This window comes from Gavia stellata, chromosome 25 (genome assembly GCF_030936135.1).
Source record: "Gavia stellata isolate bGavSte3 chromosome 25, bGavSte3.hap2, whole genome shotgun sequence".
Classification (NCBI taxonomy): Eukaryota; Metazoa; Chordata; class Aves; order Gaviiformes; family Gaviidae; genus Gavia; species Gavia stellata.
In genome coordinates this window covers 13,349,557-13,373,734 of record NC_082618.1, presented here as the reverse complement: position 1 = coordinate 13,373,734, position 24,178 = coordinate 13,349,557, and the positions used below count along the sequence as shown (strand labels likewise).

Genomic DNA, 24,178 nt, shown 5'->3' with positions numbered 1-24,178 from the left:
ACTGGAAGTTCCCCAGTTGGTGTTAAGAAGGCAGATTCCAGAGCAGGGGAGACTCCAAGGTACAGGGTCCCCTCTACATCTCTTAGTTTGAAGCTGCCTAATATTATCTTTGAGGCATGCCTACAAGTTTAACGGGGTGCACCCAAGATCTATATTCCCAAGCTTCCTAGGGGACAGATTCAAATTTGTGAACTCCACCTCGAACCCAAGCAATGGAGGGCAAATGCCTGTCATGATCTTTGTCTGATTCGGGCTGGCTCTGGGCACGCTCTGGCTTGGGGTTTGAAGAAGGTGGGTCAGGTTGCTGTACAGACATAGTCCTGCGGAGGTGATTTCTCTTGCGCAAAAATTCAGGTTGGGAGTGGAGGCCAAAGCTGCCTTTTCTCAAGATCATCCGAGAGTTGTTCTTTTTGGATCGTGAATGGAGACTGAACTCCAGCGAGGCCAAGTGGGCTGCATAACCTTCACTGAGGAACTGAAATAGGAAGGAGAGAAAGGGAGTGACAAATTACTGCTGCCTTGACCTATGAGCTCTATGAGGAATTAAGTTCCTATCTTTGGCATACCAGTTAGATACCTAGAGAGTACTAACACTCCTCTCCCCTCACTTTTTTTTTTTCAGCAACCCATTCCATTTTGTCATTCAGCAATATGTGATGCATGCACTTGCAGATACAACCTATGACCACTCAATTCTCTTTACTATTCACCCTGCCAGAAAATGCCTCATCTGAAACCAAAACTGCCCATCTTTCTCTGAAACATTGTCTCTGCTCTTTGTCTTTTTTGTGTGCGTGTGTGTTTGTGCATGCATTCACACGCATGCATTTCCTTGTTCCCCCTTGGACTTCCTGATTGAGTAGCAAGAGTTACTTACTTGACACTGCGCCTGGTATTTCTTTGTTGATCGTCCAACTATGTAGATCTGGGATGGCGACAGAGCCAAGACATTGTACACAGAAATATCCTTCATGGAACCATATGCAGCACAGATTTTGATGTGGCACTGAAACAAATATTACTTCCAAAGTGACCGCTCTATTGAACACCATGCACTACAAGGATGGCACTTACTTTGCAATGAAGCAGCAGATGAGTTCATTGTTAACAACCTCATTCTGTAAACCACAGAAAGCTAAATCTGTCTGCCTGCATGCAAGCAAGAACTACAGATGTGCACACAGGAAAGAAAAAGTAGTTCATTTATTTATTTGTTATGCCAGGAGGCCCCTTTGGATGTTTTATCAGCCTTCCTTGCTCTTCAAAAACTGAGAAAAGAAATGAGGAATGGCAAAAAGACTTTGTGATGGCCAGTGAGATTTACTGTTCAAAAGGAAAGGAGATCTCTAACTTCACTGAATGACATTCTCTGGAAAAAGGTTTTAGGGCTATAAACAAGTTTCTAGTACCTCTTGCATGAGATTCCGGAGAAAAATGGTCTTTTGTCGCAGTGGGTCATGAACAAGTCCATCTGAGAAGAAGATCATCCCTTGTGGGAAGTTATGTTGAGACAACCATGAAACCACACGCTGTTTTTGCATATCTGGACGGCCAGTAATATAGATAATCAGATATCCCAGGTCCTGCCAATGCCTGTCAGAAACAGCAGGTAAATCATGTAGTTGCAGAAAGAGAAACAATACCCACAGGTCAGGTCAGCATTTCTTTGCTCAGCACAGACCCAGTTAGAAGTCGGACATTATCCTTCAACAAGTGGAAAGCAGCATGCCTAATCTCTGCTCCTATCGAGAAATTAAGTAATTATGTCTACATCTGGAGGGAGACAGAGGGAAGCAAGAGAGATTCTTATACAATATGTTATCTAAAATATGAGAGCTATTTAAAAATGTATTTAGAATAGAGCTTGCTACACATCAAGTTCTGCTACCTTTGAAACCTTTAATGAGATTTCCTGCCATTTCAGCTGTAAGGAGTGGACACTCTTGAAAACTGACATCCCTCCATTCCCATGCAAGTTCCAAAATGAGAGCTGTATCTCCCCATCCAGTCTGACATTAACAGACTTGCAAGAATGGATTAAAAGGCCTTTTCATCTTTCCTCCAAAAAATGCTCTTGCATTCATCGCACTTGATATTTTTGAAGTAGACGTATGTCCTTATTTGAAGTTAGTGAAACGCAAAATACACTCTTTGCTAATCACAGTAACACATGGAATCACTAATTCACTGCAGACACTTTAAGGCCATACTCCCAAGAAGTAACTTTTAATCTTTAGGCAATTTAAACTACAAATTTCAAAGTAAACCATAGCATTCTAAGATGCCTCTGAAAATCAGGCAGACCTGATGTCCAAGCAAATATAGAAATGTATCTGCAAAGAATCCTGGCCTTCAAGAAATTATTGTTTATTTAGCAAAAAACCCCTATTCTGCCCTCTTCCTTCCTATTGTGCTCAAACAGGAAAGTTAGAGATTTAAAAAGTGAAGTATGCAAACCTCATTTACCTGACAACATCAACGGCCCCAGCTCGGACTTTGGGGTCACTTCCCATAATGGAAACACTTGCTGCAAATGAACCATCAATGCTGAACACAACACATTCCATTCCTCGGGGGAGCACAGTCAGGTAACTTGCAGCACTACTTTGATCCCCTCTGGAGAGTCAAAGCAATAAATACATTTAAAAAGCAAAATGTCAGAATGTATTTTCTGCACGTTCCAGCTAAGACCCGAAATTAGATCTGTCTGGATCTACAGCTTCAAAAGTCGCTTTTAGGAAATAGCTTTCCAAAGAGAAATTTGGAAGCTGACTTTAATAAGAAATCACATGTGGATAAATACCTAAAAGAATTAGGAAAAAACCCACAGAACAGCCTGAATTACTCAAACTACTACTCGAACATGCTATCTGTGTATATATGTACACATGTAAGACATGAATGCTATCTATATGCACACACACACAGGTACATACACACATAAATTAGCTACATTTTTCCCCAGCAGTCTACAGTTATGGGCAAATTATCAGAAATTACAATGGAAGAAGTGATATGCACCTTTTATTGGCATGTACTTACACAAAGCAGCTTTTCTCCATTAGATGAACAGTTGGTAATACTAGCATTACCCATCCCTCTATCCTTGCAAATTACAATGGGAATGCCAATCCAGAAAAGGGTGGGGGGGACATGGGACAGAAGCCCACCCCAAAACAAACATAAACCAAACGAGAAATGCAATCATAGACGGCTTTTCTCATGGCAAGGCATGTGAAAGCTCTTCATGATGTATTTTTCCCAAGAGGTCTGGACATTAAGACACTAATAAAGCACAAAGCGATCCAAAGCTCTTAACCATCCCATGACCTCACATTCCCTAAAAAATGTAATCTAAAGACCACATCTTCTTTCCTTCAGAAAGATGATTATTGTATGATCTAGAAATTTATATCTGGTGATGAAGATTCTTACAATATGTATGCACTGCTTAATGAGCAAAGACAGGGCAATTTCTTTCATGCCTGTTTGAAATTTTTTCCTGCAGTCTAAAAGCCCATGGGAGCTTAGCTTCTGAATACACCTTAATTCATTTCTAAGTAACTCTCTTTTCTTGAATTGATTGTCTGTTCTATTACACTGAGGTAAAACATTTCTTCCTCCTTAATTAGCACTACAGAAGACTGTAAATTGACTTTGGACTTGGTTAACTGGTGGGTAACAACACATTCTGTTTCAGCTAAATTCATCTCACTGATTTAGCCTCCAAAGTAGGGATTCAAAGGAAGCTGTAAAGCTACTTCCTAAGTGGGTAGGCAATGTAATTCTAAGTGCAATATTAAAGTAAAACTCTGTATTAAATCAAACTGGACTTTTATTAAACATAAGATTTTTTTAAAAGCACAGCTACCCCAGTCCTGCACCTAGGCCAACAAATTTTATTTCACACATCTTCATTCTTCATGATTTACTTAGCATAAGAGACTTTTAAGAAATGCTGGAGAGCTAGGACAGCTGACTGATTTTACTTCAATGAATTGTTATTTTCAGGTGCCGTTTTGTTTTGTTTGTGTGGTTTTTCTTTTTTTTTTTTTTTTTTTTTTTTCCTTTTTCCCAATGTAGGGTAAGCATGGTCTTGAGTACAGAATTACGGTAACTCTTTTGATCAGCCTGACATCGACAGATAAACAGGTGGCTGACAGCAAGGCAGTACTGCCTCTACTGTTAATTTCCATAAGAAAAGCTTATGAGTCTGAGGAAAACAAAGCTACACCCTTCAGCAGTCTTTTCCCCAATGAACAGGCTGCAAAATATCCCAAGTCATACATTCTTGCCACAAGAAGACTGGTTACAGTCATTCAGTCCCCATATTTTGCAAGACGAAGTGCTCCTAAACTGAACTGCATTGAGGATTTGTGTTTCAGTAGGGATAAACCCATTGGCCTGGGCACCTCCAAACTGGCCAGTAAACAGATGATCACTGCTTCAAATCTAAGCTGACAACACGGTGACAAGACCAAGAAAAGATAACTAACTGGCGAAAATCTCCCTCCGCACCCCCTTCAATCTTACACACCTCAGTGTCTTCCTGATCACAACAACCCATCACAGCTGTAGTTCCAGCTTGGAGCTATTACCTGACCACCATTTTGATGGGATACACACCAACTCTCAGTCTCTTCTGTTTGGGTATGTTGTAGGATATCCGGCCACTGCTGTTGGATATCTCTGTGTCAAAGTACACCCACCTACCCGAAGATGGCTCAGTCATTATGAAGATATCAACCTACAAAACCAACAAAACAGTCATCTAGTGTGACAGTAGGCAACACACCCCCTATTTAAAAGGCCTGCCAAGCCTGGATCACGTTAGTATCTCCAACTATGGCTTGTACTAAAAGCTTACAGGGAAGTTTGATGGAACTTCAAAACTCAGTAAAAACTTCACAGAGGGTCCTCTCAATGAGAAAATGTTTCCTAACACACAGTACAAGAGTTTGCCTTCATCATTTAAAGCACTCAGCTTAGCACTGCAGGTGTCAAATGAGGGTACAGAGCTCAGAAATTTGGCAGGGACCCTAAACTAGAAACAAGATAATTTCAGTTTGCATGTGTATATTACATTTTTGCATACTAAACCTACAAAATGGAAAATTTAATCTGGTTATTAGCAAAATGAAACCGTTCTCAAATCATAACCTTGCCTACAAATGCAAAACCTAAACACTTCAAATTATCAAGATTTTTTTTTTCAAAAGGTTTCACCAATATGGTTTTCTTCAACTGAAATATTTCATCAAAATTAACATAAAGTGTATGAAATACTTCGTCTGACTTGAACTGGCACTTTTTAGCGATAAGTACATCAGTAAATCTGAGGGAGGCATCTGCAAAGCTCTCCTTCTGTACTCAATTTGTACAGAACTTAGGCATACAAGATTTATGTGGACTACTTCAGTGCTCAGCATGCAGCCAAATACTCTATAAGACTGGCCAGCAGCTTAGGAGATCATGCTGTTTGTGTGGATATCCTTGATAACTCTGCAGACATGCTCTTCTTGGACATAATGATATTACAAGACATTGGGATGTAACTATAAATAACACTAAATTTATTCTGAACTGATGAAATTCAGAACTAAATTTTTCTGAGGGATGAACTTTGGTGCAAGGGAAGAAAAGACAGGTATTGCTGAACCAGAATTGTTATCAGGATCAAACAATGCGTTTACTCCTTTCTTCTGCTTTTTGACTGCAAAGTGAATTCACAGTTTGAAAACAGATGTGCACCAGCTGCCTATTTAAAGTCTTAGATGGTATAAGTAGAAGAAAGCTTCACTTTGTACCCTAATTGATTCGGAATTTCCAGCTTTCAAATGCACCATCAGAGGAGAGAGGGCCAAGGAAAACATTTTTATGATTTGCTAGGGAAAAATCTAACTTTCTTCCAACCTGCAAAGGAATATAAAACCTAACCAGGAACAGAAATATTTTCTTTCAAGAATCATAGTTCTAACTTTGTTTTATTCAGCCATTCTATTCTTACCTTCTATTCTTTCCCTTTAATAAATTTTCTCAAGTCAAGCCATTAAAGATGGGGGCAGGGGGTGTGTGTGTACGTGTGGTTCAGAAAAACAGTTTTTAAGTTTGCACTGGGCATTCTGAAAAATCTGCACAACTACAGTCCTTTCAAGACCAACATTTTCTTTTTTTAATATCAATGTGAAAGCTACTAGAACAGCATTCTGCTGATTCCAGTCATTGAACTGTTCTGGTTCAGATCCTTGGAAGGACAACATACAAATGTAAAAAAAATCCAGGTAGTATTTCTATTAGTTTTGAAATCCTTCAAAATTAGAATGAAAACTATCAGTAATTCATCACTGAGTATGGAATTCTCCCCAGTGCATTAATTAGTAATAATCTTAACATTTTTACTTAGCAATTTCTTTCAAGAGATTTTAATGACAGGATTCTATTCAATACCCAAGCATAGTATGAATCTGTTTTACCACTGCCAAAACACAGCTTATTGTTCATCCCTATCCTTCTGAAATGGGAATATGACTTCAAGGCAACCAGCCAGCACGCAATAATCTATGTAGGGAGGAAAATCATTAGACTATAATGCACAGAAAATAATGGGTTAAGTAAATCCCAGAGAGACACCTCTGGCCCCAGGACAAGCACCGAAATGCATCTTCAACCTTGTTTGCATTTGCACACTAAAATGCTGAATATGTTGTCTTTTTTGTCAACCCAAATTCATCTCAGTAAAAGACCCAGGGCTAAAATGAATCCAGTCTACAAACCTGTAGAAACCCCAACAGACCCATTTTAGGAATTCTTAGGAGAACAAGGGTAGTCTCCAGGATCCTTGCCTCAATAAAAACTGGCATGTCAAGCCCACCTCTGGTTAATTAACATTTTCTAATAGGTCAACAGACTGAGGCTGAGATTGCCTAGGTGGCTAGTCCCATGGGAGCATGAGAGGATATGACTGGCAGAGACTCTCAGAGAAGCTTAAGCTCCTGTCTCCTTGTCTAGTCCACATGGCCTCATCCCCATTATCACTACTCTATTGTGCCTCAACAGGGGACACCCAAAGCAGATGAGTTCAAGGAAAATTTCCTGCCTGCTGAGGATAGCACTGTGATGTGACAGAGCAGATCAGGCTCTCCTGTCATACACAAACTAACACTTCAAGGTCTGCTCAAGTCTGCAGGCCATACTGCTAATTGACATAAATCCTTCTCCTGCTCTAATTCCCCCTAGGGAGAGGGACGGCCTTTCCTTTGACAGATTCAATGTTCTTGTGGTAAAAATGGTTTCTTCTAATTTCTGCACTGTACCAGTTACAAAATTGTCCAACTTTTGACCTGAGGCATTGCTAGGATACAGGCACAAATAATGCATGCCAGGAGCCTCATTACATGCACAACGTTGATCTGCAGTCTTCCTGACCGTAGATCTAACTGAAGACCTTCAATGCAATCCAATACACTCAGATACATTTAACTGATGTTTTGAACTTACATTTGAGAAATGGCACAAAGAGGAAATTACTTAGTCTTGGAACCATACAATTTTGGTGTTCTTCATAGGACCACTATGAACCCCTTTGGTGCCCTATTCATCATTGTGCCCAAAGAACCTTATCAATGAATAAAATATGATCAGATTGAAGAAATTTATAAAAGCTAATAAAGAGCTGTGATTAAAATCTTCAAGACAAAATCTGTGATCCTGTCTTGCATGTAAACTCAAGTGATGGGATGCTTCAAGTGTTTTTACAAACCATATGGGACAAGATTGAAGCAGTGATGGTCTTAAAAATATAACCATAACTTATATTGACAGTTCAGTGTGTATCAGCACAAGGTATGCTGAATTCTACGACAAAATCTTAGAAGCAGAACATCCCTCATGTCTTGGGGAGTTGACTAACAAAGCCCAGCTGTGACAGAAGCATAGTCATTAGAGACATGGTTCCAGAAACATCCATCCCTGCCATCTGCACTAACAAATATACTCCAAAGAAGGCATGCCATCAGCAGGCTGATCCCTAGAGGCATCAGGTTAGTGCTGCATCTTAGCAGAATGGGCACCCACAAAACAGGCCAAGTGAAGCCTCCACGCTTCAGTTTTACCCTCAGCTCAGCAGCATTGCTCTGTTAATTTCCACAAAAATTCTTACAGTCTCAGTGAACACGAACAAATGTGTTCACTTAATGCTTGGCTTTGTTAGCGGTAAGCCTGGCTACTGCAGGCAGCTTTAGGAGTGGCAGATCCAATCATGTCACATTACTACTTAAATTCTAAAACTAATCTTTACTCTTCCATGTGTAAGAGAAACAGCAGCCACCTAGCCTCTAGAATCCTTACTCCTTTATCTATTTGTCTTACCTGGATAGGAGGATGCACATTTTTCTTTTAGTGATTTGCCAACGACTATAAAATTCTTTTTCCTCCTTGCTCAAAAAGTTAATTGTCTCCAGTAGCTGGTACAATTGGATGGCAAGTTCACAAATCACTGCACAGCACACTCATCATTAACCAGAGGAAATGTTCAGCATCATGTAAGAAGGATGAGAGCTCAGAAAAAGGTCAGCTATCAGGAAAGCCCACTTACAGCATGTTTTTGCCAAAGTGGTGGAAACTAGTGACATACTTCCCCTCACTGTAAGGCTTTCTCTGGTACTGTACATGTGTGCTACATTCAACAACTGTTTCTAGTAAAAGCTGGTTCAGAAAAATAAGGAAATCGATTATTCAGACTTTACCTTTTCACCTGTTAAAGCTACCATGTCCAGAGGTCCATACATAAAGCGCCCAACTAGTACCTGAGGACCGTCTTCTGCTGCAATGACGTCATTAGCTCGGTGATTAGCAGTCACATTCTGAAATAAGTGCAGAAGGTGGGAAGGACAGTATTTCCTTTTGTAATGAGACTATTGTCTCTATTATGCTGTTATGAACAGTCCCACAGAAACACAGTCCTGGACAGTGTGTCTGAGGTACGTCACAGTGCACCGTAGAGCACCTAGCAAAACTGTGTTCCTATTTCAGCTGGAGCCAGGTTTCCAGTAATAGTGGGTTCCTGAATAGACTTTCTAGTGAGAGTGCTCAAGACGACCAAATACGAGAGAACATTTAAGGGAATGCCAATTATCTTTCAGTTCAAGTGGTGCCATAGATTCACATGATTATGTGCAAGACACATGCATCTTAATTGACATTTCTAACTGAAGTGGCATCTGAAGAATGAAGAAAGTATTTTTTTCTTGAGTTATGGATTCATCTAGCATATGAGAAAATAGAAGAACAACCGCTTTGCTTAACTGAAACTTAAGGCCCCTCTGTTATTTAAAGAAAGAAATATACTTTCTCCCAACATGTAGTGATAAACCAAGAATAAATTGTTCCTATTCCCTAACTGTTAATTTGTTTGCCTCTGGATTACGTTAGCAGTTTTCAGCTCTTTAGTCATATTCAGTTGTGTAAACTCATGCTGCTGGCAGTCAAACTCCATTTAAATTGCTGCCAAACCCAAGTTCTATAGCTGCCATAGATATTCAGATTTATACTTACTCTCAATTTGACATGTGTCCTTTTGCGTAGCCATTTTTCTCGTGGATTGGACGGACTTAGTGTTGCTGGATCCAGGTTGTCATTTTCCTTGAAATTTACATTTTCATACCTCATCACCTGAAATTATATTAATATTTTAATAAACAGTGTGTGGGCTGAGGAGTCCTGGTACTTGGCAAAGAAAGGGAGAGTACACTGCTGCCCCAGCTGAATGACACTGCAAAGCCAAAAGCACAATGAAAGTAGAAAGAGGTACAAGCCATATGTTCACATTAATTGTTTAGACAAATAAAATGCTTTCACTCTGTTGGCCAACACTTAATCTCAAGTACTTATTGAACAGCTTTTCCATTCACAACAGAGCTTGCACATTCTTCCAGAGAAACTGGTGAAAACATTAGGATGGTATCAAGTGACAGTCACATTGTTTGCTCATGGTCTGCAAAGTCAGTAAAGCAGCTTAAGACCACAAAAGTATTTTTTAATGTCCTTTATGGAGCAGAGGTCAGATTCCTGACTCCATCTGTATTGGTTTTCTATGCATATACCCAGAAAGAACAGTTCTTATCACCTTTTGGATATTACTCACCACTGGTGATAGGCTCAGGATTTGGCTTGTGGCTAGTAACATCTGAAGATAAGAGGACCATAACTTGTGAACATGCAGGACCCTAGTATGTCATACAAGCTACACATTCTTACAACCTAAATAGCACACACTTACCAAGAAACTTGCACGTCCAACTCAGACTTCAGGACACAACCAACAGATTTCAGAATTTAATTAAATTGAAACCACAAGCCCTGTCTTACTGTAATCTGTGGGTTGCACCCTGGGATCATGGAGAGCGTGAGGCTACTTCATTTTGAATGAGAAATGGCTTAGTCAGTCTCTTTCACAAGCTAGCAGAAAGTTACTCAAGTTGAACAGTCAGTTTTCTGTGCTGAAGTTTTCTGCCCTGGGTGCATTCTCTGGAAAAGTGGCCTAGAATCCCTTTGAAAGATGTCTCATATGAAGTCCCTTGAGTAAATCCTGCTGCATTCAGCCTTAGCAAAGCAACTGGCTTACAATAAATAATAGTAGTGCTGAGAGGTCAGTGTGTTTTTTAACAAATCGGCATAAATTCTGTTCACTGGAGGTTATGTGCAGGAAATATATGCACCCACAGGGCATTCAGGAGCCATTAGCTTTAACCTTAATCCCCAGCAAGGGCAGAATGTCTAGACTATGCTGGAACTAACCAGTCCTTTACGCAGTGCTGTAAGCTCACATATTGCATACAGGCATGTTCCAAATGCTGGAAGGGCTTACTAAATTCTGAAAGCTGTAATGCACATAACAAGGCTACGTAAGACACAACAATGTAACTTGATATGAATGCACAGAGATAACAAGTAGAATAAAGCAGGAATGATTGCTAGCAGACAACTGGGCTCAGGGAGGCATCTAAAAGGAAAGATGGGAGAATGTTCAGATAGACTCAAGGCAAAAAATGTCCTGAGAGAGAAGACACTGACAAGAGCTGTAAGAGAGCTGCAAAGGAGAGGAGAAACATCTATGTACAATTATCTAGGGCCCTTGAACAGAAAAAACAGGGATTTGCAGCCTGTCACTTTCAGTAGAAACCTCTCCTCTACTTTGGGATGAGCATCAAATTAAGATTCCTGTTTTGGAGACTGTTCTCATTCATGGAACAACTCTTCAGCAACTTTTGCTTTGCCTTGACTACGGTGACGCTAGTTATAAACAAAGTTTTTTAAATTATCTTTTAAAATTCTGCATTGCATAGTGATACATCTTGACCGGAATCAGATATACTAAAGGACGCTCTGAAAGGACAGCAAGAGGTTGAAGGACTCAGGGTTTCATCAGTTAAAAACAGCAATCAAAAACTCCGCAAGTGGTCTGGCTACCAGCCAGATTGTCTGCTGCACACTCCGCTCACAGACTACCATATAAAGATGGGGGCTCGGTACAATTGCACAGGGAGACTCAGCAGCAGTTCTGGACTGGAGGGAACTCAGCCACTGAGCTTCCATTCCCAGGAGCTACCAGGTGAGCCTCTAGGGAACTAATGTCATTGAGACCAGCACTGAGAGCAGGAGGTGGAGGGAGTTAACACTCAGAGACCAGCTAAAAGGAGTTGTAAGCGAGGCAGTCACATTGACATCTGCCAAACTGATTTAATGAAAAAAAGTCACCGTGCAGTTTTCTGCATTATTCTCTCTACTGTTTGCCTGGCAACAGCTGTTTCATCATTCACTGGATGTAAAAAACACACTGATTCTTGGGTTAATCCAAACTAAACTGCTTGTGACTGGCTTTTAGGTGAGGGTCACTTTGGGTTCTTGGAGGGACACTTATCCTTCAGGTTTCACTTGAACACCACTTAATTTTTTTTTACCCCAGGTCAGATTTCTCAGCCTCACCACTTTCTCTAAAGGTCAGAGCACTGCATTATCCCTAAGTCACTGTAAGCTGCTGTCTAATTACTGACACAGTTGGAACAAGAGACCCATCATATGACTCAGAAATAAATTCTGAGGAGACAGTGCACACAATGCCTCGAAATACTCCAGTATAGTTACAGGACAGACTTCATTTTCTTACGGGAGCAGTACTTTCAAACTGCTGTTTTAATATCAAATTATTAGCATATGTTGATAATTAGTAGGGAAATACATAATTAAGGCTGGAGATGGCCTATCCTTTCAAAAACAGGAAGAAATTAATACATAATACAGGGTTATACTGATCTGGGGCATGGGAGGGGTGAGTAAGTATGCATGACAGTGCATTGTTCCCAGTCACACAGTCAGTAGTAAGAACACCAGCCAGCAGTGCTAATGGTGGGCTCACTGTCCCCTTCACCTCTCCAATAAATCCACATCTGTCATTCCTACATCCAGTTGTATGTGATGCAACCACAGTTAGCCATCTAACTGAACTAAAGATTAAAAGACTGATCATCCTTGGAAGATGCAATCAACAATCACAAGGTTCTTCTTTGCAGAGAAAAAATAAAGATATCAATGACCTGTCTTAAAATGAAGGCCACAACGTCTGTGGATTCCCAGTAGCTGGAATGGAAGAGATGCGGCAGGGCCACAGTTGGAAAGGCTGTCAGCACATCTGGACAATACAAGGCATAATCTATTCGTTTTGTTCCCCACCACTTTGCAGTAACTACAAAAAAAAACCAAACAAAATAGCATCACATTTCTGTAAGATATCTTCCTAATAAATCTCTTGCTATCTTTATGTTTAAGCTAGATAATTGAATGAAGTCTTCTGCTTTTTTAATCTTGACATTTAGAGTCTGTTAATGGTATCCTTCAAACACGAAAGTACTGTTTTCACTGACTGCATCATCACTTAAATGTCTGCAATCTAAACAGCTCTATTGGGTCCAAGTTTTGGGAAGCAGAAATCACCTCAGCATGATTCCCGTTGCTTCCTGGTCCACGGAAAATGTACAGTGAAAGATTAGTACTTTTATGATCATATTATAAAGTGAGAATTGCAAATGCTTCCAAAATAGTGAATGGAATATTGATAGATGACTACAGTCCGTAACAGGACAATATAATGATTTATAGCACTTTTAATTACGGGTAACAAATCTTATCTATCTATATTTCTTCATGCCTGGAACATGCTTCTAAACCCCTGGTAATATGAAACCCTTAATGACTGTTTATGAGTGGCACCTTAACATAAAACTGTGACTTCACTTCTATTACTTTATCTACTTAAGTACAAACAGAATAGGAAGCTAAACTGTGTTATTTAAATTTGCAGCAACTTAGGTTGTTCCAAGCAGGTAGTTTTCCTTTTCATAATAAACTTTTCCACAGAAAGGATGTGGAGAGAAGGGTTGTTGCCGTATGAGACAGCACATGGTACCAGGCTTCACTCACTGTTGGTGAGGTAGGCTGATGGCAAGCTTTCTGTTGACCCTGAGTTTTCACTGTTTGTGCTTGCCAAGCTCAACTTTCTTGTTTTCCCTTGTGGTTGATCAGATGCGTTTGGAGATCCAGCACTCTCCTGAGAGAAAGGTATGTTCAAAGAGCTGTTCTCAAGGAACAGAGCACTGTGGTTGTGGATAGCGTCACCTGCAGGTTATAGAAATGAAAATAAAAAAACCAACAAAACAATGGGATGAACAACATGGCTTTGAAGTGTGTGTGTGTGTGTGTGTGTCTGTCTGTCTATCTATTTATTTATTTTTAATACAGAGCTAACGAGCATTTTCCTGAATAATACCAGATTTAATGACTGTGGATAAAACTCCTTCAGAGTGAGGAGGACAGCATGACTAAAAGGAGAAAGCACACCCTACTGCCATCAAAATGCAATGGCAGCTGGGTGCTGTTGGCCAAGATCTTCCAAACTGGGTAATTATGTTGGAAGGCTATTTTACTTCACACTCAATCCTATTCGTTTTAAAGTAATTCTCTGAGAAGAGCTACACAGCTCTGGGAGTCTATGATACTTCTCTTGTCCTCTTCCTGACATGAGCAAAATGACTTTATTAAGAGAGCCTTCAGCAAGGCTATCTACTGGTTTGCATGTTCTCAAATGGAACAGAATTCTCATTTATTCATGCCACTCTGACAGATGAGCTTTGGGCCATGACTAACACCTCTACTTAATGAAAGAAAACACAGCCTTCCTCCTGAGGTGTTCTGAAACAGGTAAGAACAGATGTGCATTTAAACAAAAGCATTACTGATAATTTTGCTTGAAGCAGCCTGCACATCCCTCCTGTACCTCGTAAAGGCAGAACCTCAACTGAGAGACAGGATATACAGCAAAGTGCATATCAAAAGCAGGTGACTCCTCAGTGTTGTTTTTCAGAGAACAAACTTGGAGAGATTAAAACAGTGAACAAAAGAAAAAGGAGACCCAGTTCAATGCACATAATACAAAAGAAAGCAGACAGCCCTTGATGATGTGTTGCTCTATTTCTGAGCGTATTTCAGTCCCATTCAGATAAATAACTGTAATCACGCTGTGCTCATATTTCACATGGTCTTGGGTTGGGGACTATGTCATAGAATTCTTTATGTAGCGGAGGCCTGGAATAAGTTTCTCTTCAACTTTTCAAATCTCACCAACTCTCAATGCAATGAATTCCTCAATGGCACACAAAGGAGAACACAACAACAAGCTGCTGCTTTCGAGGACACCATTCCTTAAAAAAATACACTGCAAGCCTAAGTGTCTATAGATTACCAGAACTGGTAAAACATGTCACCATTAAATGAAAAGGAATAGCAGCATAGCTCCCTACAATCTCCTCCCTTCCAGAAAGCAGACATGGCTTGAAAGATTCTGGCTTCTTTTGACATAAGCCTGAATATCTCAACTGCATGAGACAACACAAGGTGCTGCCCTGCAACCAAATCAGAGAAACAATTAAATTCTAACACTTTGTGATGGGTATGTAGTTTGGACAGAGTATGTTCAATTGTAGTTTCCATGGGAACATGTGCTTTGAGTTTTCATTAACGAAACTGCAATGTACTTGTTCTTTCAAAGGAATCTTGTTGATGCCATACACTAGGGAAAGCAATGTGTGGCTATAGGAAAGCTTGATGGAGGTGAAAAGAATGGAAGGATAATTTTATTACTTCTCTTGTCTCAGGCAAACTATATAGACTCCAACACAGACAACTAAAAAGAAAACACAATGCTGCTTTTCCTATTACTTACCTCACAAAATGAGGAAGTATTATATGCTCTTTGTAGTGAAAGAAGCAGCACAAAGAAGTAAAAGGTCTGCTTCTATGTCATACTAAATACTGAACAGCAAGGCACCTGGTCCTTCTGGCAACAAACCCCAAATCATGTGGCGTAAAATATCACAGCAAATCAGTTCACTGAAGAGAGTGGCAGAATCCACAGAGATAAGCAGTAAGCAATAGGGAAGCTGCCAAACTGCACCCCATTAGGGGTCTATCTGAACCAGAACCCTGATCCAAACATCAACCAACAGGAAATTCCACAGAAGAAGGTGCAGTGAATCCCATAAATAAGAGCTATATCTCCATGATATATCTCATGATTGGCAGTGTTCTGACACATGCTTTCTGCTTCCCCTTCCAGTATATTAACTGAAATAAAAAGGTTGTGCTTTTAAAATACATTTTCTGCTTCTGAATTGTTGTTGCTCTGCTGAAACAGTCATAAATTCGCCCTAATCTAATCCTTCCTCCCCCATTATAATTTTGCAAGACTTTTGGTTTTTCATTCCCACTAAAATGGAGATGGAGAGAGAAGTAAAAATAGTAACTTTGCACAGAATGGAAAACATGTTGCCAGCCAATATATCTGTTAGCCTTTTCCATATTATTGACTAGCTTAGGACCAGCTTGGTAAAGGGGTCTGGTGCCTTGCAACCTGTTGTTTATTTTGTAATACTGTTATTATAAGCTCAGTAACCCTTTTCCATATGAAGAGATCAAATCAATAAAATAGAAAGCATTTTTGGCAGTTTTTTCTCTCCTGATTCCTGAATTATCTTTACTTTAAGCAGGTAGGGCAGCCTTCCTTCAGCTCTGTAGGTCAGGTCTTTGTTGAATTGTAAAGGAGGACAGAGAGTACCGGTTAGAGATTAATAAAATACATGTGATACTATTTTTTTTCTAAAAGCCTTGTGCTCAACTTTAGACTAGGACGGTCTACCTACTTGCATAATTCTTCTATTTAAATAACTGAAACAGATACTTCCCACCCAAAACAGCATTTCTCATGGCTCTGAGGGTCACTAAAGGTTCTTATCATTTATCCTACTAATCTAAATTTACTATCATGCTTGGTAAGAAATAAAATAAAGGCAGATCATTTTACAGAGTCTCATCTTGGATAATTATGATAGTTACAGCCAATATAAAGAGGCAAAGCAACTTCCTCAAGGCCACACAGTAACCGTCTCCAGACTAAATTAACAACACTTTATTTTATGCATATACAATTGAAGTACCGTGCTTTTAGACCTTAATTTCTATCTATCCATAATGAAGCAGACCAGCTGGATGAGCCACAGTCTGGAATGGCACTCCTGCATGTTCCCTGCAAATAAAACTTTGCAAGACAAAATTTTTTCAATTATTTCAATTGTGCTGCAAAGTAAAATGTGAGGTAGGAGCTCAAACAGTATAGAGGATTATGATTATCTACATTCTGCTATGTCAAATGTCTAAAAAGTAGGATAGGTTGTAACTAGGTGTTTTGAATTACTACACAACAACCATATTTTTAACCCCCAGTAACATAAAATGCATCATGTCATAAGCAGCAAAGCAAAAAAAGGAATTAAATTCCACACGTTATTAAGTGTCAAAAGACATGACTGGCAGTAGATCAGAGACCTGTGACAAAGCTAAGGCTCACTTATAATAGCTACAAAAGCACTTTGAGTATGAAATGTCAACTAAGCAGCAGCTGAGAAAGCTGCTCTTTAATGAAAGGTCAAGACAGCACAGCTTTCTCTGGGCTGTAACATCACCTGAACTTCGTACAGTAAAAAAACCCCACCAATTCCTAAATCGCAGTTTTGTCTGAACCACTATCTACTGGTATGTCTTCTGTCAGCAGTCACCACAGATGGAAGAGTTATGAAGATAAATGTTTTCTCCACCTGCTCTGTATGTCTGGCAGTGCTTTGCATGCAGTTTCTTTTACTTTCACTTGTCTGTATATCACAGCAATACGAGGTAAATATCCCCTTAAGAGGTGACTCCTGAGAAAGTGGGATGCCTTATCTGATTACTTCCATTCTATCTATCCATTGCATAGATCGAAGATAGATATTAAACTTAAATCTTTGCTAATTTTTCTTTCTCTTTGCATATAATGTGTTGACTCTCCTATACATTCAGAAAACTGAATTTAAATTATGCCTCAAATAATTTTATTTTATTAAGCTATTTTATCAATAGCCTAATAATGTCATCACATCCACATCAGGAATTGTATCAACAGAAGATACAGTTGCAACTGACCAATTAATTGACAGAAAGAGGAATAATTCTCTGGACTGGCCAAATCTCTGTGATTGTCAAAATCAAGCTCTTAATAGATCAATCCATCACACGCACAAACAATACCACATTACTACAAACTGAATGACCCTGGGGGCACACTTAGTGATAAGTGTTGATGCTTGCTGGATGCAAAAGGCAATCATCTAGATAAATGTGTGCCCTGCTCTTTAAGTCCTGCCATTTAAGTCTTAGATGTTTCCTGAATCTCAATGAAAAAAGTAAACTTGATAAACTAAAAGCTTCAAGATAAACCCTATGCACAGAGCAGCTGGCTCCAAGAGCTTCATTTGATTAGCAAGAACTGAAAGACAGCTATAGAAATCCCACCCCCCTGCCCCAAGGCTTTCATCATGTTCTCCAGCCTGTGTAATCGCTGAACTGTTCCTATGAATCATATGGTGAAATTCTCTTCTAGTAGTAAATTTTTTTCATGTGGCTTCCAGAACTTTTTTTTTTCCACAGAGGCACCTATCAGGAATGTCAGGCAGACAACAGAATCATTCTTACTTTAATCATCAGTTCTTATAAGAAAAGGAACAGGGAATGAGATTGTTTAATGACATGAAAGATTGTCAGAAAAGGCTGTTTTGGGCAGTGCATAATAGTTAGAATTTGGTGTAACTAGGTCTCATTATAACTGATTAGTAAACTACAATTCCAGTTGACACTACGAGGGCTCTCATTTTAAGAAATACTTTCACAAGCCCAGGTATCAGAGAAAGGAAAAAAATAAAAATACAGTCACTAGAATTAATCCTGTGTGAATGAAGAACCTTAAATTCCAAAAGGATCTCAAAGCACTTGCATTTAAATGGGAGGACTTCACGTTCATTGAAATATAACGCAGCTTATGTGTAAAGCACAGCAATGATTTAACTCTGCACTGAGATTTAAATACAAAACCATACCAAGGGACATTTGCTGATCATTAGCACTCAGGAATTTTTATTTTATAATACATCCAATAGACACGGTTTCCAGATTTACATGCCCTGTAGGGGAATCTTCTGACCCCCTGACTTAGATGAACTCAAAAAGAACAGCAGTTGCTCCCAAATCACTTATAAAGCCTCTGCTTCAAGAATTACTGTATCTGAAGGGTTTACTTTAACACAACAAAGCTGGTAAAATGTACCAATGCAAGGTTTTTAATCTGAAAAGCAGCCTAAGGGAACTATTCTTCCTATGACAGTTACTTAAAGGAGGGTTCAACTTGTCAAGATAGCCTTAGATATGTCTCAGTTACAGTGCTTAACTAACCAGCAGGATTTCCAGGTGCACAGTCAGGCTTTATAATAACTCCAAGTCAGAATGCAAAGCAGGGAATATATTTCCATTGAAAGAAAACTCAGACACGGGGGTGAGGAGAGAGCACGTATTCCCTAGTTTGGGGAACAGGAACCTTAGCTATTCCTTAAGTCAATTCCTGAGGAACAGCCAGATCTTCGCACGTTTCAGTGAAGCCAAGACCTAGAAACCAACCTTCTGCAACTCAAGATCAACTGTTGCTTTTCAAACATTTCTTTAATCAGATTCAAATTGTTTTGCATCCAACGTACACCATATTTGAGCAGATAAAACAAAGGAGCTGTGTGTATCCTACTGCACAGAACAGGTTCCCAATGAAACGATTCTTCTAGCTCCAACAAATAGAAAACACTGCCATTTTACTATATTAGCCTCCAACCTTAAACTCTGAATCCTGAAAAACCTTTTGAAATACCCTGCTGAGGCTTGAATTCATGTCCAAATCTGTAGCAAAAAGAGTAAGTCTAATGTGCATGCATGTACAGATACACACTGATCAATTCCTTTTTTGCAGAGTATGACAAGTCAAGATACTTAGCACCTGTATGATTTTATCTGATTTTCTGTAAAGTCAAAACAGCACAATTCCTTCTACTAGCACCTTGCTCATCCATGCCTTCCTCTTTCCTCCCTGCAAATCAGTCTATTTCTGTTTTTTCCTGGATTCAAACATTTATTACCCAACATAACTATTGTTCAGTAGCCTACCTAGGAAAAGAGCAATCAAAAGACAATTTGCCCAGTGCTCTAATTTGTCCTAGTAGATATTTGCAATAAACCAACAACAAGTGACCAAGAAAAACAATATCTGAAGATATAGGTAAAGGTCAACTAATTGTAAAAATATATTGTTTAAAATGATAGTCAAAGACAGGGAAGTTTGCAAGTGACACTTCAACTAAAGCAGTGGTATCACCCGCCAACCCCTCTTCAACACAACTAGCATCACAAAGCTCATATGTAAAAATAATTTTTTCTTGGTAATCTTCTTTGGTTCCACACTTGCTAAGTATGTCTGTGCCATTCTGTCCTAGATGACTTGGTTTTAGCATGTTAGCACATTGGTTATTTCAAATCCTCTTGAGCTGAGTAAGGAGAGAATGCTGAAGAGAATAACAGGTAAAGGACAGCTATGAAAATAGGCACTGTACCTAACTGGTGAGATCTTCCATCCCCTAGTGGGTATCTCTGGTACCGTGGGACACTGAATGGAGGCAGGAGATGGAATCTTTTCTCCAGCAATGGTTCAAGTCTGCAGGCAGAGGGGTCAGCAGAGTGAAAGAAACTGTACACTTGGCTGCAGGCTGGGCGGACCTGGCATACTTGGATGAGAATGAGACAGAGAAAGAGAGTTCAGTATTGCCCCTTTACAATTTTCAAGGAGTCTATATAGAAACATGGTTAATATGGTCTTCTGCAAACTCCAGACTAGCATACATCTGGCCAAAAGAAATGTAACTAAATTGTTTGCTATTTCATATGTAAAGAACACTTCACTGCAAAGGAGTTCACAGAGACGTCACAATGTGAGATGCACTCGTTTAACAGACATGAAGACCAACCAGAGAAATAGACTGAAGTAAGGAAGGAAAAAGACGTTTTAAAATCTTCTAAATATATTATTAAACATTACAGCTATGATGCTCAGCACTTCAAATATTTACCAGCAAAATGGCTTGATGGACCTTTTACATCCAGTGGACTTAAAACTAGGTGACAGCAGGAGCAGGTAGGTGACAGAAAGCACTGCAGTTTCTGAAGTCACCTTATGGAAGATAATGTACAGGAACGAGGTTGGTCAAACTACAACAGCAAAGCAATGTTTATGATTCTTGCTGAAGGTGTGCAGCTCCTGAGGTTTTTGGGCTGCAACTGCAAGTGCAAATCTGAAAATCACTTACTTGGCTAATAAGGTATTCTTTTGACTAAACACACAGCACCAAAGCATAACATACTCAGATGGGTGATCACACAAGACTGCTAAGGTCTGTAAAACAGTCGGTGTACTCACTTCTCACCACACCACACTTCAATCACACTGAATCTTGCCAGCACAAGCACATCAATTCATTATAGGCTCATTAAACTTAATACAGTTTGTATAGTACTGCATTATATGTTACAACAGTCAGTTTATTAACTGCAAGAGTAAAGGAATGACTAAATTATTTATAAAATATGTTTGGGTGTATTATGCCCGCTCCCCATGAACTCCATGCAAGCAAGACATGTTTTCAGTATAAATATAGAGTAAACCCTAAATGTTCTTTTGATAGAACTACTATTTCCTTGCGGTGATAACAAAAACCTGTTAACATGTATGTTTTTCCTTAGAAGACATGTTTGGTACAGCATTGTTCCCATGCACAAGCCAAAGATATGCTTAACTGGAAACCGTGAAGAAAGACGTTAGAGTTTTAATATAAGGTGTCATGGAATATTAGATCTAATGGAGTCTATATTAAGTAACATTTCTCACCAGAGTACCCATCATGGAATTAAAAAAAAAATAAATCAAAACCACACTACTTAGTATAACTTAGTATAACTCAGAACCTCACTCAGCACTCAGTGATACTGAGTTGTAATACCAGCATCGCCATAAGCAGGTCAGAACAATACTTTGTTTTGTTCTGTTCTATATGAGTGTGTGTTCAATAAATGCTACAGCACAGGCACACAATGTTTTTTCTCAAACCAGTAAGACAATTAACCCTTTATTGATCACAGTAAAAACCTTCTCAAGATACTTCAACATTGAGGATCCAGTTCAGGAAAACGTTAATTCTAGAGATCAGGCACACATTTATGTATCTTTTTGAACAGGGTCAGAAGCAGGACTATGTGAAAAGCTAAAAGTTCAGTTGCTCAGAAAATGGGGTGTCCTAGCTCATGAACAGCCAGGACACAATGCAAGACCCTGAGGCACTTATGACATGGGAAAGAAAGAAGTTTCTCAAATTTAATATTCTACCCGCTCCCCCAAATTATCCTGCTGGTAAAGCGCCAAATCACACTCAGCCCATGTAGCTGTTGAAATATGGTATTGTCAGATACTCAAAATGCATTAAACCTCAGAAACCACATGTGTACCCAGCCCACATTTGTACAGGCAGGCACCTTGTCAACTCTCACTAAACCTATAATGAAGGGAGAATGGCACTGCCATTCAGACAGGAACTAAATGCAATCCATTGACGACAGATGAAGACTAGACTGCTCCTCACATGGTATCTGAGTTCACTGCCTAAGGTAGATGTGATGAATCACATCCATGGGGACCACTTTATTGCACACACTCTGTGCTGAACTATCTAGGAGACTTACCTTCCTGTCACGAAGATGTCAATACCCATAGCCTCTTAAGAAATGCTCTGGGACAAATCTTCCAATAAGGATATACCTATATACGATCCAGTTCTGCCAAACCGTGAACTTTTTTCTTCTTTGGACATGCAGTATGCATTGTATTTTGTATTCACTGACTCACTCTGAAGATGGTGCAATATCTCTTTAATTCTGCAGGATTTTTGTCACACAAAGTGACCAATGTGGGTCATTTGGGGGCATTAAGTGAAGCTTTGTGGGTTGTATTTTTTCCCCCCCAAGCTCTCTTTGTAAAATGTTTTAAGATTGTTATCAGTGGCAATTACCAGGTTTTCAGCTGCAGGATAACCAAAACCTACTTTTGATACCTGTTGTATGTTGGTCACAACCAACACACCCAGGGGCCAAACTTACCCATGAAGCCAGACATGAACAAGGTGCAATACTGAACCAAGCACAGATGTTATTTCTGGTATCTTTTTCAAGGACTGATCCTTGGTGAGATGTAAGCTTCACATTGTATGACATAGAATATATGATTAATAGCAAAGCAACAGACACACTACTGTAAATGGGTGAGCAGTGCCACCCGCGGAACAACCCTCATCACCTCAGTATCTATCTACACTAACACTCCCATCTTGTAAGGAAGAAACTTACCTCGCTCCCCAGACTTTAACTAGGCTCCTTTATTTACCTCCTTTTATATAAGTCTCTTTGTTTACAAAGGTCATTAAGCAGCCTGTATTCTAACCCCAGAAAGAGCTTACCATCCAGGCCAGGCAGAACAGTACTCCTCATGGCCAGCACCAAACCAAGCGGTGATCCAAAGAGGAAGAAATCAGACACCTCGAATTCAAATCGGCCCAGGTTTACTTCTGAGAGACTGGAATTCACAGGAGGAAAGTCTGCACCATCTTGCAACACACTTGAGTGGATGCTGAGCAAAGAAAATGCACAGATTCAACAATAATGAACAGGGCATCCAGAGAAAAAATCCATTCCCAACCAGGCTGCTTAGAAAGCTCTAGCATCTGTATCTAGATCCAAGCAATACGCCTTAAACTGTAGATAGTTATTGCAGTATAGCAACCACTTATCATGATTTTCATTGTGGCTATTCAGTAAATTTACTACCTTCAACATGCAAGAGTTTTCTACAGTTATTCTACAGAATACTTATTCGAAAGTTACACAAGGACTCTGAAGACTGAAGTTTACCTCCCTCCCTTTTAGCAGTACAGATGTATGTAAGCTTATTCTGAAACTTCTGCTACAAATTCTAACCTACTCAAGTTGTATAAGGACAATGGTATTAAAAGGTTACAGTCATAAAGTATGTTACATGGGTACATAAAAAGCATTGTTCTAATGAGAACAATGAGTTCTAATGAGCTATGAACTATGTTCCCTGAGCTATGAACTAGAATTTCACTACTTTTCAACTATTTATTACAGGTTAAAATTAGTGATGCATACAGACAGCTTTTAATTTTTTAAATTATTTAAACACTTTAATTTACTTAGTATACCATACATGCATGAGGTAAAGACGGATCACCTATCCCTCATTGATAGAGAAAAGACTCACCCCTCATTTAGTTCTGCTGGAGATGAAATTACTACATTTAGAAGGAGAAAGTAGCATGTGCTGTCCAGTCAGGAGACAGCGCAGAACATGCCTACATAGCGTGCAGAACCTGACTGAGAGATGCTGAACATGCTGACTTCAACCAGAGCTGTAACTGAAGCCTTCATGAGTTATCTGCACACTACACTCTGCATCAGTGGCCAAGCATGGATCAGAATCCAGAAATCCTGAAGACTGGTCCCAAATCAGGCCAAGACACCAGGCCTCTCTTTCAATCTGAGAACCTAGTGACATTCTCAATTTATAACCTGACGTTACTAACTGAAAACTCCAGGGACCAAGCTCAGG

At 39.5% G+C, this 24,178-nt stretch overlaps 1 protein-coding gene across 1 annotated transcript in view; it reads right to left on the bottom strand.

The window, feature by feature from the left end:
• Positions 1 to 148: 148 nt before the first annotated feature.
• Positions 149 to 24,178, bottom strand: part of PITPNM3 (PITPNM family member 3) — a 110,131-nt gene continuing 86,101 nt past the window's right edge. Inside the window, exons 10-20 of the mRNA XM_059829530.1 lie at positions 23,010 to 23,179; positions 20,064 to 20,234; positions 13,474 to 13,668; positions 12,591 to 12,739; positions 9,553 to 9,669; positions 8,745 to 8,861; positions 4,599 to 4,747; positions 2,467 to 2,616; positions 1,410 to 1,593; positions 878 to 1,006; positions 149 to 475 (exon numbers count right to left, since the gene is read on the bottom strand). Coding sequence (XP_059685513.1) covers positions 167 to 475; positions 878 to 1,006; positions 1,410 to 1,593; positions 2,467 to 2,616; positions 4,599 to 4,747; positions 8,745 to 8,861; positions 9,553 to 9,669; positions 12,591 to 12,739; positions 13,474 to 13,668; positions 20,064 to 20,234; positions 23,010 to 23,179 — 1,840 coding nt within the window. The 3' untranslated portion in view covers positions 149 to 166. The remainder of the gene's footprint in view (positions 476 to 877; positions 1,007 to 1,409; positions 1,594 to 2,466; positions 2,617 to 4,598; positions 4,748 to 8,744; positions 8,862 to 9,552; positions 9,670 to 12,590; positions 12,740 to 13,473; positions 13,669 to 20,063; positions 20,235 to 23,009; positions 23,180 to 24,178) is intronic.